General features: G+C 42.7%; 2 protein-coding genes across 2 annotated transcripts; one reads left to right on the top strand and one right to left on the bottom strand. All coding sequences in view use genetic code 11, as the record gives it.

The window, feature by feature from the left end:
* Window positions 1–1,434: 1,434 nt before the first annotated feature.
* On the top strand, window positions 1,435–4,865 carry EGR_08692 (hypothetical protein; the record flags this gene model as incomplete). Its single annotated transcript, XM_024497941.1, has 5 exons — window positions 1,435–1,538; window positions 1,935–2,071; window positions 2,174–2,240; window positions 3,402–3,549; window positions 4,776–4,865. The coding sequence occupies 5 exons, from the start codon at window positions 1,435–1,437 to the stop codon at window positions 4,863–4,865; spliced, it is 546 nt and encodes a 181-aa protein (XP_024347623.1).
* Window positions 4,866–12,611: 7,746 nt separating this feature from the next.
* Window positions 12,612–14,459, bottom strand: EGR_08691 (Heat shock cognate protein; the record flags this gene model as incomplete). Its single annotated transcript, XM_024497940.1, has 1 exon — window positions 12,612–14,459. One exon carries the CDS (start codon window positions 14,457–14,459, stop codon window positions 12,612–12,614), a length of 1,848 nt encoding a protein of 615 aa, XP_024347622.1.
* Window positions 14,460–19,115: the final 4,656 nt, after the last annotated feature.

Raw genomic sequence — 19,115 nt, 5'->3', positions numbered from 1 at the left:
AAACATTGAGCCACCTACGCCAGTCGGCATCGAGAATATGCAGTTTAAATAGCGTTGCCAGGTGTTTGAATTTAGGTTAGTAGAGTCATCGTGGATTAGAAGTACATTTCCTTGGTATAAATGGTTAAAAATATGGCATGGAGAATGAGGCAGCGTAATATGCCATTACCAACAGAATGCGACAGGGTTGGAATAGATCGCATAAGATGGGAAAATGATGTCATGCAGTAAGAGCTTTTGGAAACCACGCTTGTTCTGAGTTTAGGGTACAGACCTCAATCATCATTATTTTCACTTAAAACTACTTTGCGTGGCAATACAGCGTGTGGACTTGAAGTAACCAATGGAAGCACTCTTTCCCACTCCCCAACTTTGTAGCAAACCAGCATACGCAAAGCAGGAAGATCACATTTAAATTCAAGATACTACTAAACGCCAAAGACCGAAGTAATAAGCCATATCTTGGTCTTTTGTACACCCTACAGGAAACAGCTTCAATACACAGTCACCAGTCTGCTCGTATTTCTGCTTCAGTCCTCACCAGATAAGTGAAATCCGGAAGTTTCAGGCTGGTTGCGAAGAGAGCGATAACGGAAGAAGTATAGCCTCTTAAAAGATAGCAGAATTTGTGTCCGGCTTAGGAAGGATAGAGATCCCTCAATGAGCTGAACAACAAGTTGTATTGAGAAAGGTTGGGGACTTCGTGTGATGGTGCGGGTAGACTAGCCATGTACTTGGCCTGTGGCGAAGGGAATGGTCAATGTCGCGAAAGGTCACTCATCTTGTAAGTCTGCATACGCCATTGCTTCAATCAGGCCGAGAAGTTGGGGAGGTGGAGTCTAATGCCTAAGCGAAATATTTAGAATCAATGCCCTTTAGCCTTAAGTTTCCTCCCTGTTGTTCGCATAGGTTCAATTCGGAAGGGTGCAGTGGTCAATGCCTTATGTCCGTAGGTTTCAACTACAATCACGCACTTAGAATATAAAAAATAGAGCAAAAATAGTAGACAGTATTACATACTATGGTACGATGGGGAAATAAGAGGGGGTCTTGATATATCAGAAAATGTATCGGAAGGTCTTCAGTATCGTTGGCAAACTTCACATGGAATCACTGTGGCAGAAGCTAGCACAATGATCAAAACACCGCAATTTACTGGAGACACTAGCATCCGCAGGTTTAAGCGCCTTCTCAATTCTCTTGACGATTATCTTGGTGGCTAAACTCCAAACATTCGAAAAGGTCATCCTCTTGCCGGTTTACTCCCTCCTGATTGGTGCATATCAAGCAGAGATTTACTGCAACTCTACTGATAACCACTGGAAGGTCAAGGCCAGTTAGTTACCAGAGCTACGCGTAAAATCACGGACAGATAACTACAACACACAGCTATTGCGATGGCTACCTCAATGTTCGTTGGCCCACGTGTAGGAAATGACTGCCAAATCATACCCAGAGAAATATGAAGAACAGGCTGCAGTGCCTACACTAATGGAAGGAAATATGGCGGACGCAAAAAAATGTACCGTTGATGCAAGGTATGTTGAGATACAATATTCGTAGCTCAGGTGACACGGAAAACAAAAGATAGCATGCACTTCCAAATCGAAGAATATTCAACTGAGAAATGACCTTCATTTGGGTCCAAATTATTCTGCGCCATTTGGAGGAGGAAGTAGGACGAAACATTAGGCTTTCCGGGCTGGGTATGCTAAGCGACAATGCTCTACTCGGACCAGCATGTTCCCAACCTCAAATAGCAAAAAAAGTCTACTGAAACGTCACGGTAGAGCTGCCTTAACCAGACCTAGCGAGATTCCGAAGACCCACTGCAAGCGTCAGTGTAGCTTGTGCAGCCAGCTGCCTAGATTTGTCTTGCTTGAATTCCTTACGACTTCATTCTATAGATTTCGTAAAAAATAAACAGTGTTTAGGCAACAGCCATTTTCCTATAATGACAGTATTCGCGCCAACCGTACGGTCACCCTGATGAAAGTTACAGTAGGCAGTCCACCAACAACTGATCAAGTTCCTTTTTCGACAACCTCAGAGATGCCCATCACAATTGCTGGTAATAACTGCTCAATCAAGCCGGCGGCAATATGGTAGAGAAAGGTAAAGGGAAGGATATGCAAATAACGGATGAATAATTCATAAAATGTACCTTATACAGTGATGAAAATTAAGAGCAACGCGAATAGCGATCAACCCTGTATAAATCAGGAGACTTTCATTCCAAGGTGATGGTCGAGCAAGGTGTAGTTTTGGTGCTATCAATGTCTGACACGGAAGCCCTGGATTCTTCAGCAAATTTGGACATTGTCCATGGTTCGTGTCTTGGAACTGTCTCTTGATGCAACCTTCTTTGCCGACATCATACAGTCTCTTTAAGTCAAAACGACCTCTTCCTATTTTATCAATGCTAATCTACATATTAATGTTTTAACCAATGATTATTCCCTCCGTGCTGCATTCATTCTACTTTGATTGGGAGCCAAAACTACCTCGATATCTGGCAAGGGCCTTTCCACGGTTTAATAAAACAAGACATCTTTTGTTAAAAAAGCGTGTTAAAGCTATTTTTTTATTTTTCAACAAAATATTTACGATTATTGTAGTTTCGCCAATTGTGCTTCCTTTTTTAATTCTAATGGTTAAGTTGTGGAAAAGTTGCAATACAAATCCTCTCCTCTGCTTTCCGCTCAGAATCTCTTGTTTTCTTCTCATATCCCTTAGCCACCCCCTTACTTTGGGTGTCTGCTCTCATCTTTTTTATTTTTGCTGGCCTAATGGCATATGTGTGGGCGAATTTATACCTCTATACAAAATCTTTTAAAGTTCTTTCTTTTAATTCCCGCATGCATCACTCAGGGATGTTTGAAGTATTTCTTCTTCAAATGGAGCCAAGTAACTAAATAATTGGAGTTAAAGTAGACTGATTCTTCCCAGATGTGTCTAAGACTAGTGGCATATCGTCACAGATATGTGGGGAGAAGAATGCAATTTGTGAATTATAGAGGCAGGTAAGGCAACGTCTCTTTGCTTGTTGATATGTTTCAGGATTACTGCAGCAGGGAACAAACTATCCATCCGATATCTCGAGGTTGTGATACGCATTTTATTAGCGGATCGGAAATAGACACGCTGTGGGAATCGGTGTTCAGGATCACTTTGTAGTAGCTGATTCCCAAGTTCTGTTCAACCCTCTTTCTTGCTGAAACCAAGAGAACTTCAGCTCCGAAGAAACTGATACACCTTTAACAGTGACCATCGTGCAGCTGATTTTTTAGCTGAGGCTTGAAATTGTTGTTTGGACCTGTCGACCGCGCTAATCTCACAGTTTCATTGACTCTCACTTGTAATATGCGGGAAAAATTTCGCCTACATCACAATACTTTCAGACCATCCCTCCATCCAACCACTCGTCAATCGCTGCAGCTCCCACCTACGAAGTCTACATTAGTGAATCCTTCACAACAGGCACATGGGTGGATGAATGGATCAGGAAAGAGTCAAGGATTAGAAAATCCATTGTCAGTTTATGGTGGAGTAAGACAAAAAATGTGGCCACTGGTTAATGAATTGGAGTCGGGGTTACTTAAAGAGGTGTAAATTTAAACCATATAAACCCTTCTCATACCATGTTTACAGCAGAAGTTTTCACAGATGCTTAGAACTTAAAGTCTTCAAATATAACTTCCGATGATTTGAAGTCTTCACACACACTTCGAGAAATATTAGGCTTCTCGATGTGGGAAACTCAGCATTAGTAATAATGCTTGAAATAAATTTGAACTTTTAAGGATCATTTGCTGCTGCTCAACTTGGGTCGTAACAATGGAGGAAGTCAGGTGTCATAGCCATTTTAGGTGAAATGTCGTTACCTCATATGACAGTCTTCTGTAATTGAGTTGTGGAGGTGGGTGACTAGTGTGCTGCTTTGGTGGATTTCTCCCCACACGCATCTATTTTTAACCACCTGGCCATACGAATGAATACGGATAGGGCCCCAGTTGCTCATATGAGATGACCACCAGCAATGGAATCGGTGATGCACATTGAAGTTTGGAGCCAAGACTTCTAACTTCATTTAGTGGAAGGATGTAAAAGAAGAAATAACTTTGCCCACCCTTGTAAGACACGGCTTTTATAAATCAGGCAGATGGGTCTCAGCGTCCCTTCAGATGATAAAATGACAATGAAATTTAGTCGTGCAACTGGAACCGGGATATCTCGGCGCGCTTACTTTAGCTGTAGCAGACGAGTTGCTTTTATTCTACCGATAAGAGAAAGATTCGAAGTGCTTAGTTTGCGGTCAATGTGACAAACCTACACAATTTTTCTCTTTCTGCTACCATTGAGGCAAGGCTCACTACATCCAACCTTCAACAAGAAGGACTGGCTTGTTTATTTATGAGAAATAGAGTAATCACTTTGGTACTTTGCCTATCACCGTAACCCTTAAGTTCAACAATGACAAAGAATATTTTCCATGCAGCAAGAAAAATGTCAGTGACAGAGTGTTAATATTCCTATTGAAAGGTATTTGCCGACGATATACGAAAATGGTCCTTTTTTCCTCCTTAATGCATCAAGTGTCGTTACTTCTTAAACTGCCTTTAAAACTCACCACACTGGAAGTACTGCAAGTGAGGGTGAGTGCACAAGCATTTCAATTGTACACACTAGTGCATTCTATGTCTTATTCCAGATTGCGATTCTTCGGCCGAGCAAATCACTACCCGTCTATTTAGCCCTTTCTTCTTTTTTTTCAGAGAGGTCTTCTACTATCAGCATCGCTTCAATCACATAGGCAGGAAGTGCCAACTACTATGCTTCTACAGCAACCAGCCGAAATAAGCTAATCGGTCTAACGAGCCAAAGTAAACGAACTCAGCAATCACATTAGCAAAATCTGTGATGGCAACGGATGCCACTCCCCATATCTCCGGCTGCACCTTCCATCTACATTATATCGGTACCCTACAGAATTTCTTTGTCAACGCTGGTGACAAAGTTAATGCTATTCCACTTGCACCTAATCAATGCCATCTCATACTCATAGGCTACATTCTCTAGGCGTAGAGTAAAACGCTCTTTCACACATCAGCCTATCACTTGTCATTGGTCACGGGCATCAACAAAGGCTTTTCTCTTTACATTAGTCCGCTGCACCCCTCTTTGTTTCTGCTTTTAATCCTCATTATCCATCATCCCAACCTTTGTGTCTACTTCCTCTCACGCCTCTGCGTCGTGTTCACGTGTGACAGCTCCCCAACAGTGCTATTGCAATCACTGTTTTAGACAAATCGACCAAGTCGATTGGCCTTCCTTCGGTTTCCAAGACTCACTAAGATTCCCCTATCCTGCTTACTCACTTCACCAGCCTCGTGCATCCAATGTCCTTTGTGACAATGCAACACCACCTTGCGCATCACATTCTTCTAGTCAATGATCTCGCCGATCAACTGGAAGATGACTTCTCCCTCTTACTAAAGTCAAAGTAGCCAAACTACACTTTCAATACATGCCGACCTTGGGTACAGGGTAATCTTCCAACAGCCCCTAGCTGTCACCTTTCCACAGCGTACGGCAAACAAATGTTGGGACCGCAACATTGTGCGAAGACCATCGCACATTTAAGGCTGTGGCGTAAGTGCGTAAGTGCCTCATTACCCACCTGAATAAATTTTCGGCCCTATGCAGCATTCCTGAGCATACACGATGCCAATCCGTTGACAAATTTCCGGAGTAGAGGCCCACATTCCTGCGACGCCTATCACAATTCCTTCCCACCCTTTTCCATCTCCATGTAGGCCGTTTGCACTGTGCAGTGCTACACAGAGAATTCAGACGTGACCAGTGAATCCATAAACTACCTTGACTACTATCATTCGAGTTGGCATACGTTCGCATATTTTGGTGGCCAGCATTCATATACTCTTCTCCAATGTTTCCAATACTGCAGCAAATTTTGCCTTCTCCATTAACTGGCTGGTAGACAGTCAAACCAAGTCTGATTATGGGGCTCTACTTTTACAATTTCCCCATTATTTCGATTTTGTAGTTGAAACATCATGGACACTATGAGATCACCTTTCTCACATGAATGTTGTGATATCAGTAACAATAAAAAATACTTGAGGTTAATACATTTTCCTCTCACAGGCCTCCCTCAAGCAGCAGTAAAAAATTGGGACTGGTAATGCTACTATGCTCTTTAGCTGCCGCTGGGAGAAGTGTGGTAAACTGTGATAAACTTCGACACTCGCAGTAAGCTGAGCTGAGGAGGGAAAAGGTGTGAGCCTTTTAACATTCGTCTCTCAATATCTCCGGCCTAGAGAAAGTGCTCCAGATGTCGACAACCAGAGGCACACTCGACGAGGAAGTGCAAGTATTCATGTAATGCGTAAAAGCATAAATCATGCCTCACTCGTCCTCCCTCATCCCTGACCATCCTGCCAAGAGACAAAAGAGCTACGAAATCTTGGAGATCTATTGAACACTACGCCACCTAAGGAATGTGAAAAATGACCACTTTTAGGCACTGTAATCCATTTTACTTTGTTTGGTCCAATTTAAAATGTCTTCAAATGGCAAGTTCAAGGGCCGTTAACCATCCATGAATTCCACTGCTTGACATTATTTTCTTCCTTTTGGAAGAGCTGTCTTCTCATTCACTTTAGTTCGAGTCTTGATGACGAATGGATCTCTACTTGTCTGCAAAATTGACTGATATTGATGCCATTACATAAAAGAACAAAAATGTGTGTTTTAGCTAGTCTTGGAAACCGCCCTCGTCTGGTTAATAAAAGTGAGGATTAAAGTGCCATCGGTGTCTGCATCCTTCTTGTACTAATTTTAATGTTACTCTGATTCTCCCCAAAATTGCACTACGGAAGGGTAAGTAACCCGGGTGAAATAATTCATCACCTTCAGCAAAATAGTAAAAGAGAACTCTACATTCCGACTGCTGTCAAACCCTCACGTAACACGACTGAACTCGCATCATCAAACGTTCACTAGCATAAACTGGGATGAGCAGGCGTGCTTGGCAACCTGCCCTTCTGAATAGACCGGATAGCTTCGTTTGCGTAGTGGAAGGAGGAGTGGTTTATCCACCACCTCCTCTAACGATGCGGCTTAGAAAGAAGCCATGTCAGTAACATCTCCTTTGCCACTAAATAGACCTTGTGCAAAATCCATAAAACAAGACATCCAACAAATGCGACGCTTGGTCTTTCTCTGGCCTGCGCACGTAATCTCATCTCCACCGCCCATAATCCAGTGACACGCATTGGTAATGCAACAGCCAGATTTGAGGTTCAAATAGTCAACCACCTTCAAAGCCGATGCTGCCAGGTGAGTTTGCGTCACTGCAAACACCAAATGAAAGTGAGATTCACTTCAACCATAATTTTCATTGCTGTGCACTCGATGTGATGGTAGAAATGGCGGTATAACTCTTCCTCGGTCTTCGTTGATGGGACGCAGTGATGGGGGAGATTGAATTGATGATATCCGAATGAGTTTACGAAAGTAGACTTTTGGTTATAGAAAGGCTCTAGACAAAGTTTCACCGCTTGACGTAAGTTGTGTTGGCATTGGTTGATGGTTTTATCCCTTTCTTGACATCTATTTAAAATTTATATCTATGGTTTGAGCTTAGCACCAAGCCTATAGCGCTGAACATCACGGCAGACTTGACGTAGCTCTTTGCTAAGTCTGCACTGCCCTCAACATGGGATGGTTAGAAATGCAGTTGAATGTCCACTTCTACTCAAGGTGGCAAAAAAAACAGGACGTGGTGAGTGTTTGCCGCCGATTATGAATGTGTGGCACAGGCACACTCCCCAGTGAGCTGCATTGGTACAGGCTCACATACTCCTTAAATCGCCCTGGTTCTCCCTGCATTACACACCATTTCCTTAATGCACCAGCAGTATTGTGCAACTTCCAAACTCGCCAAAGCAGAAAAATTAAATGCACTCCCATTTTCCTTCTCCACGTCGTTTGCACTCTACCTAATAAATGGAAATGTAATTCATGATGTTTTCTCCTCGCACCTCCCCAGTTTGTGATCCGGACTTTAATGTTATGTAAAAATGGAGGATAGAGAAGGGAATGATTTTCTGTATGCACCAATATGGGAAAGCATGCTGTCAGGGTTTTGTTTATTGGGCTATTCGAGTCCTACACTTCATTTAAGCAATCAAGTAAAATCAAAGTATCTGATTAGAGGGATTCAATGAGATGTAGAGGCGAGGTGGAGCAGGAACGAGAAGATCAAGGCACCATTTCATAGACCGTACTTCCCTAGAACTTCTTTCCTAAGTCAAGCCTCTGTCTCTGCTTAATAATCAGTGGGATTATTGCGTACTAGGACCAGCCTCGAATAACGGTGCTATACTTAAGTTATTCTATATTTTATTTGGTGTAGTTTAATGATATAGTGAAGTAAAGTAATGATTTGTTGTAAAAAGAAGAAAGAGCGTAGCGATCGTAGTCGCAAATCGCGTACAGCAAGTCCTGTAAATCCATCACTACTACCTACCTAACAGTATCCCATATGCAATGAGAAGTACTTGCTCAACTATGCATACAAAGCTTACTTTTGCGTGGAAAGAAGAGGTACATGGGAGCGGATGAGGCAATGCGACAGAGTACCCTTGAGGATGGCCTGTCCTAAATTTTTCATAGCCAAGCTAAGTTATTTAGAATGTTAGCTACATGAAATATGCCCGAGTGCACAAAAGATGATTGTTCATTACCGCTGAAAATTTGCAACACTACCACTGCTATCTCTCCACCCACTTGCCCAATCGCCTGTCTTTGTGCTTCTACATCCCTCTCTTCCCTCCCAGCCTCTCCTGAGTACATGTTGCGCATTCATGCAAATTTTATTTAGTCCCCTCCACGTACTCAAATTTCTTACATTACACAAAGGCATTTGCACTTTAATGCAACAACTGTCAACAAGAGCATTTCGATGGGGTGGTTCTGTGCTGCCAATCAGCATGTGATTCATCTGAAATCTACCTTCACATTTCATCAGTCATTTAGTGGCTTCATTCGATTTGGGTGTAACGAGTGGTCATGTCGCTTGTTATTATTCACTGAGCTGTGTCAGTTACATAAAACATGGTTAGAAAGTGTCGAAGTGCAGAACAAGCAGTGCGGCACACTCATGGAAACGATCCCATAACTAGAAGTTGAGGTGGCTTCCTATAAGTAGCGCACAGTTGGACGGGGAGGTGTTAATGATGACAGGAGCATGAAGAAGATGAGCGGTAGTATTGAAGAACATAAGTTGGTTAAAAGGTGGCTACTTGAATCGGTGCATTCCCAATGGCAAGTAGACGAGTTAGCATTCAGTTTTGCTCGACAGTGGTCAACCCACTCTTTCAATTATTCAAGCAGCATAGAGAATATCGCCTTTGATGCAATGATATGCCTCTCCTTATGATCCAAAGACTTGCTTTATTCCGTAGCATATCTCATCGCATTACAGAGTGAATATATTTAAGGTGGCAATATCGTAGGGCAACTTTTTATAGAGATTTGAGAAATACTTAATTTGGTGTTGCTCAAATGACTGAGGCACAATATGGAAATTCACTGGTAGACACAGGAGCCATTTGTGTGTGAAATCTGGTGACTTGATTTATAGGGTGTGTACTTTTCAGAGCACGGAGCAGTTACTGATTTACCAGTTGCAACGAACCTCACCGTACTTCATTACTCTTCGAGGTGAAAATTCAAGGTATTGCCTCACACGCAGATCAAATTCAGATGCAACAGCACTTTCTACGGTGCTGTACAGTCAAAAACTGACTGTCAATCCAATTCATTGCTTCTTTGTTGAATTAACTACTCTTCTAATGTACGAGGCTACACTAATCAGTCCATTTGGTTTTAAACCTCGGCCAAATGGTCCACGATGGCGCGTTTCCAGCATGTGGATTATTACCAAGCTGAGTCCAATATGGTTCATATTTGAAGAAGTTGAGCGCACTTCTTACATGACTAATCGAAATCGCTTATTTTACACAAATGTTACATACAATTCTCAATTTCAAGCATTTATTTACTTAGCCATTTATTTATTTATTTCTAAGAGCTTAATACATGCTGGTGTGATCCAGGGGTGTGGGTGTAGTCTTTGCCTCGTGTTTAGCCTTTACCCTAGAGGAATGTACCTGTAGGACCGTTGTCCACAACAATGGCCCGACAACCTCCCAACCTAGCAAAGGGAAATTAATAGCAGACAACTTCATTCCCATCGACGTCGAAAGTGGCAAGTAGAAAATTCGGAAGCTACAACATGGGAAATAGCCAAGGCAAATCACAAACAGCATTTCCTTGGTCTCTTTAATACCTAACGCCAAACATTTCCCTGCGGATTGGTATCTCACTTATCCATGCACTTTGCTGCTCACTTTTTATGAATTACGGTAGTCTTAACTGCATTTTTATGTGATTTAAAGATAACAAAGAGAAACACCATGTAATCTATCGCCCTCTTAAGGCTCATCACAGATTCGCGCACTTGAACGCGCCACCACTGCGATTGGATTACCCATGCTGACGTTTGCCAACCACACTCTTGCATATTACGACGTTGTGAAAGGCAAGGCAAAGGATAAAATTTTCAAACAGCCACAGAGAATGCGATGACTGTTGACGAAATTTGTTGAATAACATGGCTTCCTGTAGCTAATCAACCTGTGATTTGTATGACATCCACTCCTACGTTTCAGGTACCGTTGGCTGGCTTCGTTCGATTTGGATGTGGCAAAGATGCCTTTATTGAGAGGGTGCCGTAATCATTGCAAGGGAATGCGTTCCACCTGTACAGATCTCTCAATTCGCATCTTTTCACCACATGAGCTTGTCAGTTGGTGACGCCTACTATTGTGCCCTGAGCTGTGCCAACCACACACGACACAAATGCAAGGATCCGAAGCGCATGACAAGCATTACAGCATACAAGTGGAAATGATTTCATCACCAGCGGTTGAGGAGCCTTTATATGAGAAATGCAAAGATAGGCAAGGATGTGTCAGTGAAGGCAGAAGTAACAAGATGATGAGAGGTGGTGTAGAGAGACATAACAGTGCTGAGGAGTGGTCAGGTAGGTTAGTCTGGCCCTCCGAGTAGAGGAGCTTTCACTGTACAAACACTTCACTCAAAAGGCAAGCAGATAATCAAACATCTCTAGCGGTGCACTTTACAAGCCTCAGATAGACAAAGACACTTTTTAAGTCTTAAGGGCACCAATAATTCGTTTCAAGCAAATAGTTCTTCCTTCAATCATATACTGCGCAATTTCACAATTTGTGACAGTCTCAAGGACTGATAGTGCGAAGTTGGCCGTCAACTTCACCACTGAGGCCTACTATTATTAGTGAGTAAATCCACATTTGATGAGGCGTGAGTAATTTTCTAGTCTTACTTAAAATGCAAGACGAGCGCTTTCAAGTAGTCTAATTGGACTTGCGTCAATTCCTCCTTTACGTTGGTTATTGAATTTTTGCGAAAGAGTGAACTTCAAGACTTATTTTTTGTGCACTGATGCCAACCAACAAAACTCACAGTCCCATCGAAATTAGCCCTTTCACTTACAGTGTTTGAGGGTGGTAAATGAGTGTAATTACCCTAACCCTAATCATGAGACAGTGATTTACCTTGGATTTCTAAGAGAATATTTTATAACCCTGAACCTAAGCACAGCATCAATGACTTAAGCTCCACAAAGAACACTATTGAGTGAACTGGTCCTCATCTTCTCCAAAGCTTACGAAAAAATCCTCTAAAGAATCATCAGCACTTAAAGCGAATCTCAATTAGATAGGCTGTTTTTGAGATCACGATTTCTTACTAGGATTACCTCGGACAAGTTTGATGGCACACTTACCATCATCAATAGGGGCATTGCCGTGGCATAAGACAAAATTGTGGGGAATTTATATGCAATCGCTCACTCGGATACAAGAATTTCGTACAAGCACTGATTGAGGCGCTAATGTCTACTTGATCAGTCCATTTGGTGTGAATTTCTACTTGGATCGCATTGTTGCGTGCAGGTCGAAAGGCACCCCCAACTGCAACGATGACGAGCTGTGTGTGACGGTGCTCAGCTGCTGGCCCATCCCCTACTCTCTCATTAAATGAGAAATCTCAGGATGGTTGCACCAAGTTAGTTATTTACAGTGATTAGCTTCAATCGAAGCAGCTACAACTATATCTTCAAAAAGACAGTTCAGAATGAAGTACCTCAAACAAAAATGTCATGACAAGGTCAGTTACGGAAATGTCAGCTGTGGTCAAGCAAAACTATGAAGTGGAATAATCTCTGTCGTCTGCTTCGGGAGCTCAGTAGGCGGGTGCCATATTATGAATAAATGGGTGCATATGGATGGGTAATGTATGCCATTGTATGGGTAGCCGTCAAAATGCTGAACGTGTAACAATTCAGTGGGTTAGAGTTAAATAAGCGCATCCATTAAAACACATTTCTGAGACTTGTTACTTTGTGTTTTACAGAGTGGGGTAAAGAGGACGCGGTTCAATGTGCGAATCCGTTCGCTTCACTTTCCACATCTTTGCACTCACAAACGGAGATTATTCTTCGCCATAACTATGCTGCATAATGTCTCCAAATTTTTGTACATTTGCTCGTATTTCTCCTTTGTGGCCTCCGGATCGGTGTCTATATGCCTCCTCGTCATTTCACACGTCATAAGTAGAGTTTGCCTAGACTCCTTTATTAACTTTCCCTTTACTTCCTCCTTCTCCAGTTTCGATTTTATGCTGTAAATGTAGTCCTCTAACATATTCTTCGCTGTCATCCTACTCCTCTTCTCCTCATCCTCCTGCTTGAACTTCTCTGCATCATTCACCATTCGCTTGATCTCCTCCGCAGACAGACGACCCTTATTGTTGGTGATGGTGATGCTCTCCTGCCTCTTCGTTGTCGTGTCCACCGCTGACACATTGAGAATGCCGTTTTCGTCAATAAGGAATGTTACCACGATCTGAGGCACACCTCGCGGGGCCATTTGAATGCCTGACAACTTGAACTCGCCCAAAAAGTGATTGTCACTCGCCTTAACACGCTCACCCTCATACACCCGGATCAGCAGTGTGGGTCTATTGTCATAGTACGTGGTGAAGATTTTTGTCTGCTTTGTCGGTATTGGCGTGTTACGCTTTATCAACGTCGTCATCTCACCATCCCCGGTCTCCAAACCCAGTGAGAGCGACGTCACCTCAAGCAAAATCAAATCCTGCATCACATTTGACCTGCCACCAGTCAGCTTGGCCGCCAGCAACGCCGCGCCATACGCCACTGCCTCGTCTGGATTGATGGACTTCTTCAACTCTCTCCTATCAAAAAAGTCCTTTAATAGCTCCTGGACCTTCGGAATACGGGTCGATCCACCCACTAACACTATTTCGTGGACATCAGCCTTGCTCAACTTCGCATTGCACAATGCCTTCTTTACCGGATCCAGTGTCTTACTGAAGAGATCAGCGCACAGTTGCTCAAAACGGGCCCGCGTATTTCTCGTATTGAAGTCGATGCCCTCAAACAATGAGTCTACATTGATGTCTGTGTACCCAGTCGAACTCAGCGTCCTCTTTGCCGCCTCACAAGCCCTTCTCAGACGAGTGATGGCTTTCTTGCTGGTCGTCAAATCCTTTCCCTTATATTTCTGCTTGAACACCTCCACAACGTGATCCACGAGTCGAGAATCGAAGTCCTCACCACCCAAGTGAGTGTCACCATCAGTCGATTTCACCTCAAATCTTCCATTCTCAACGGACATGATGGATACATCGAAGGTGCCACCACCCAAATCGAAGATGAGCACATTACGCTGTCTGTCGATTTTCTTGTCCATACCATACGCAATAGCAGCTGCAGTTGGCTCATTAATGATGCGGAGCACATTTAAGCCTGCTATCTTTCCTGCATCTATTGTTGCCTGACGCTGGCCATCATTGAAGTAGGCGGGTACTGTGATCACGGCGTCTGTCACCTTGTTGCCCAAATACGCTTCCGCTGTCTCCTTCATCTTCAGCAGCACCATGGACGAGATCTCCTCTGCAACGAAGTGCTTTGTCTTGCCACAGTATTCCACCTCGATTGTCGGTTTCCCTTCCGAATCGATCACTTTGAATGGCCAGTGTTTTATGTCGTCTTGCACTTCCTTATCGTAAGAGCCACGCCCGATAAGACGCTTTGCACCGAACACTGTGTTAGTGGGGTTCAAGGCCACCTGGTTCTTTGCGGCATCACCAATAAGACGTTCTTTATCCGTAAAAGCGACATAACTGGGCGTTGTGCGGTTACCCTGTTCGTTGGCAATGATTTCTACCTTGCCGAATTGAAAGACTGCGACGCAAGAGAAGGTTGTTCCCAAGTCAATACCAATGGCTGGAGCTGTTGACATGCTTTTGTGGGATGCGCAAATGCTTACGCGTACAGTTGGATAATGATAACCCTCATGATTGCCTCAGCCTTTTATACCAAATACAGTTAGTCTACCAGAGCATTTTCACGATGCGTGCTACATTCAAGGAATGCTTTATCCAACCAGAAAGTGCCACCCTTACATGCTTAAATGCTTGCTTAGCAGTTGGCGACTGCAGGCACAGTGCCAGCCCTTATTTCTAATAGGCCTCTGTTGGAGCGCTGAGGAGAGCGGTGGTGCCTGCTCTATGCTGAGTTGTGCGTGGTAGAGAGGCAGCAGTGGGCAGGAGCTAATTTAGCGAAAATCATGAACGGAAATATCCTAATAGCTAAGCGGTCCTGAATAATGTGTTGGGAATGTCCTCCCTGAGTGTTATCACCTCCCTCACTGACGCAGCTGCCTCTACCACGAATTAGTCAAGTCAATAGTAGGATGTAAGATTTATTTTCCCTAATCCTTTTAGCATCGACTACCGTGTTGCACGCATGCATTGCCCATGTGCATACGAGTACCTACAGGCACATTCCTTAGCGACAGCCAGTTGGTTCTTCCCTCAAGCACATTAGATTTTCCCCTGAAAGTGGGCTGTGTATCCTTGCTTTAGTCAAGAAATGTGGCTTTTAAGGGCAACTTCATGGAATTCAATTAAAATGCATGTTAGTTTAGTCCGCACTTGACATCACTTACAACGACTCTTAAAAGGCCTAGGAACCCGCTGCAAGGTGAGAGGTCAAGAGTGCAAAGTAAATAGAATGCAACGCATTAGTTAGGTTCCTTTATTTCCCTTTGCATTAAAATCATACTTGTGGTGAATTGCAGGAGTTGAAGTATTGTGCCACTACACAACCATCTCTTTCACCGTCATCGTTCACCTGCCACGCTTTATGCTGATCTATTTTCTCCTTACTTTAATTGTGATGCTCTACAATATGCAATTTGCCCCACTTACACACAAAATTTTGTGACTCTTTCCAATCAGAAAAAAAATGTCAATCAAACTTGCCATCACTAGACATCACGACACTAACTTCCCTAAGCAGTGATCTGATTTCGTAAATAAAATAATTACCGCTCCTATAGCGTTCTGTCACAGGTTAGGATTGTACCAAGAAATTTTAAAAACAATCTGCCGTCGGCATGTCTTGTCTTTGTGGGTGATGTCCCTACGTGATAATTTTACTCCTCTTCATTTCCATGCGATGGCTGTCTGTGCGTCTAACCCTACAGCATGGTCGTAGAACAATTGATACCATCTCAGATCATTCATTCCTCAAGGTGCTAGCATATTTACACATTTATGGAGGCACAAAATCACCGAATACTTTATTATAACTCACGGTATATACATGTTTGGTGACTTAATTGAGGGGATTGACTCAGTTGGACTTTGCTCACCACTTATCTCCTTCCCACGAGCATTTTGCAGTAACATGCCAAAGACATTATAATGACCTTTATTCAAATTCGTCCACTGCTACACGTACGGTAGAAGATGCCTAATATATGCTTTTTTAATCTTACACTATTTCATCCTCCTTTCCACCTACGTCTTCTACCTCTCCCCATTCCTTAACAACTTGGGAAATAATCTGCACATACAGGCACATCATTTAACCTGCCGTCCGAATGGTCGGTCATTCAAATAACTGCACTAATTTGGGTGAAGAAGATGCTCTTCTCAGAGTGAAAGGTATTGACAACGCAATCAGGGTCAAGGGTTATAAACTATCCCTTTGAAGGTCGAGGCGAATCGCAGCGACAGCTAGAAATGTAGCTGGGGGAAAGTGTGACTTGTGTTGTGTGTAGGTCGCTGCTTTTGGATGGATTAACGCACGGCAAATTACTTCCACTGTATTCTGCAAAACTACAGAATGTGTTTACCAAGATGTAACAATGTGTTCATTCAAAGTCTTGAATGATGCATGATGCGCGAACAGTGTAAGTCCACTTGTGAACTGCCCATTGAGGCATGTTGACTGTCAATATTATCAGTAATATTACTAACAGCAATGATGATGTAGTTATTTTCGTGACTGCGAATTGGTCTTCTATTGTCCCTTGTTTAGCGATGGATACAAGCACGCCAGTCCTTTCAACTGTACCGTGTAGACGCGAGGGATGAGCCCCACTTCTGGAAAGTGGACCTGCTCCTAAGCGTATAGCGGACAGCTCAGCGGAGTACGTAGTAATTGCAATGGAGGATGGTGTACCTCCAGTAATTGTATTGAGATTGGTTATAAGGCAGAAAGGTGCATCTATAAAGTGTCTAGAAAACTTTTGGATAAGGGTGGGAGCAATAGATGTGGGTCGACATATGAAGGGTTGGTGTGTGTCATTCCGCATTTTACCTGTTTCACAAACAGTTGAAAGTAATCCAGTGTCAACTTCGCCGACCAGCTGTAGATTTGAGACATTAACCTTGGCAATAAATTTTGCAGCACTGCCTCTGACGCTTTGGGGCAATGAAGAACACTGAGCAGGTGTAAGAAGCTATTCCTACTGGAAGAAAATAGACCCGTAGGAGCATAAAACTCCATTAAAAATCGCTTCCATACGTTATCTGCCTTGACATAAACTCAAAGGTGGAAAAGGTTAATGTAAAGTTAAAAACTAAGAAGATTTGTTCCCATTATTAAGGGATGCATGAGGTGAGCGCAGTGGTGTCAACTCAAATGAATATGCCGCTGGAAGATCTCAAAAGCATTGTTAAGGTGACCTCATTCAACGCATTTTTACACCCTTAACAAGTGGAACATGAAGTTTGGCAAAGATTTGCTGCTATTTATAGCCTCAATTCACAAATATTCCTTTAAATTCAATTCTTCGACACTTCGCAACCATGTCTCACGCGATTCACACAGACTCGGCAAACAATAGTAAGAGACAAATTCACTCAGGCGAATACAATAAAGAGGTGCATTTGATACTTGCGCAAATGTCTCCCGACACCACTTACCATAAGCTAACTGAATGTGATTTTAGACACTTGCGCTTGTAGAATGCATTCCCGCACAATAATCTTTGCACTGCGATTTTGAAGGCGCCTTCGTCACACCCAAATTGAATGATGCCAGACATCGGTAGCTAAAAAGTAGGTGTGGAAAGCATGCGAACCACATGCTTATTGGCTAATTAGGGCCATCACATTGAATTCCTTTCATCAACAGTCATTCAATTCAAATACAAATGCGTTTGTGTGAGAAAATCGGGTATAGAGTGGAAGACATAAAAATAAAAAATGCGCGATGAGTATTTAGAAGAGACCGGAGGAGACGGCTGGAAAGCGAAAACACAAGTGGACATAGGAGAGTGGCCACTTGAATGGAGGGAGAGCAGGGGTATTGCTGAAAATGTTCAGTAGTAATGGGCAATCGTCTGTTGTAAAACCTAGAGTAGTCAAAGTATCTATCCTGCCACCTAACTTACTTTAATCACAAAACATAACCATGATTATCCTCAGGAATGTTCTGTAGGATCGCCTCGTTTTCCCCCGTGAACGTCTTCTTTGCACACAAATACATATTTTAAATGTGGCTGAGCAAACACTTCTCTTTATGCATAGGCTACTGATGAGTAGCTAACAGTGATGAATGTAAGAGCCCCACAGCACACCGATTAATATCTACTTTCCGCCTGCTTGTTTTACTTCCCATAGTAAACGTGATTTTGATTTATTACATTATATTACGTTACCAAGAAAATCTCAGAAGAATGCGATTTAACATTATTAATCGAATTTGGTCTCAACCTGCACTAATCCTGCTGGTAATGAAGTAGAGGCAGAGGTTTGATTTCTCAAAGCAAATCTAGTTATGCGCAAACTATGAAAATGCGCCCTAAAATTCTGCTTCCTATTCTTTCTCATCACTCTACGGCGCTTTCAGTCCCGCCAAACATTATCCTTGTTTTCATTTGATCCTCTAAATAAAGCGGAGGTCTCAAATAGCAGAACAAACAAAACCCTGACAACGCGTTTTTCCATAATTGCTTGTGTAGAACTTCATTCACTTCTGTGGTGTAACATTTTCATAATGGATAAATTAGAACAGTAAGCTGTGGTGAGAGAAGTAAAGACAACAGATTTAATTTTCAGTTGTATGGCGGAGCGCAGCAGGAGTGGAAAGTGAAATGAGAGTTTGCCTAATTCTGGCGGTTTGTCGAGTGTAGAAGTGGGAGGGTACTGAAGATGTCATTAGGCAAAAATAGCCCAAAACAACAAGATAAAAGACTCTTTATGGAGTCTCCAAAGACGTGCACATGTTGTGCTATACCTTCTTGTTCGGCCGGAAAAGCTCGCATCGTCGTGTTTGCATTCCCACTTTGAATAGAAGTGAGCATTTGGCTTCATTTCCAACCAGACCCTTGTTAGAAGTAGCGCTACTCCACAGCTACAGCCTTACTATTAATTCCAGATCTCCGAGATACATCCTCGATATTTATAGGAGAAAAGAAAAAGTAGTCAAAAACTAGTTTTATAAATTTAATTAGGCAGGGAAGCTTTGTTTGGAGCATGGGCTAAACCAAAAACATCCACTTTCGTAGACCCATTCGAATGCGGTCATTTTTATCTCCACCATCGTGATGTTCTCAATCTGAGACCCGTTTTAGCTCCTAATTAAAGAATAGTCAAACTAA

The sequence above is a fragment of the Echinococcus granulosus genome (assembly GCF_000524195.1).
Source record: "Echinococcus granulosus chromosome Unknown EG_S00116, whole genome shotgun sequence".
Lineage (NCBI taxonomy): Eukaryota > Metazoa > Platyhelminthes > Cestoda > Cyclophyllidea > Taeniidae > Echinococcus > Echinococcus granulosus.
The sequence above is the reverse complement of the archived record's forward strand: the minus strand, read 5'-3'. Positions and strand labels throughout refer to the sequence as shown.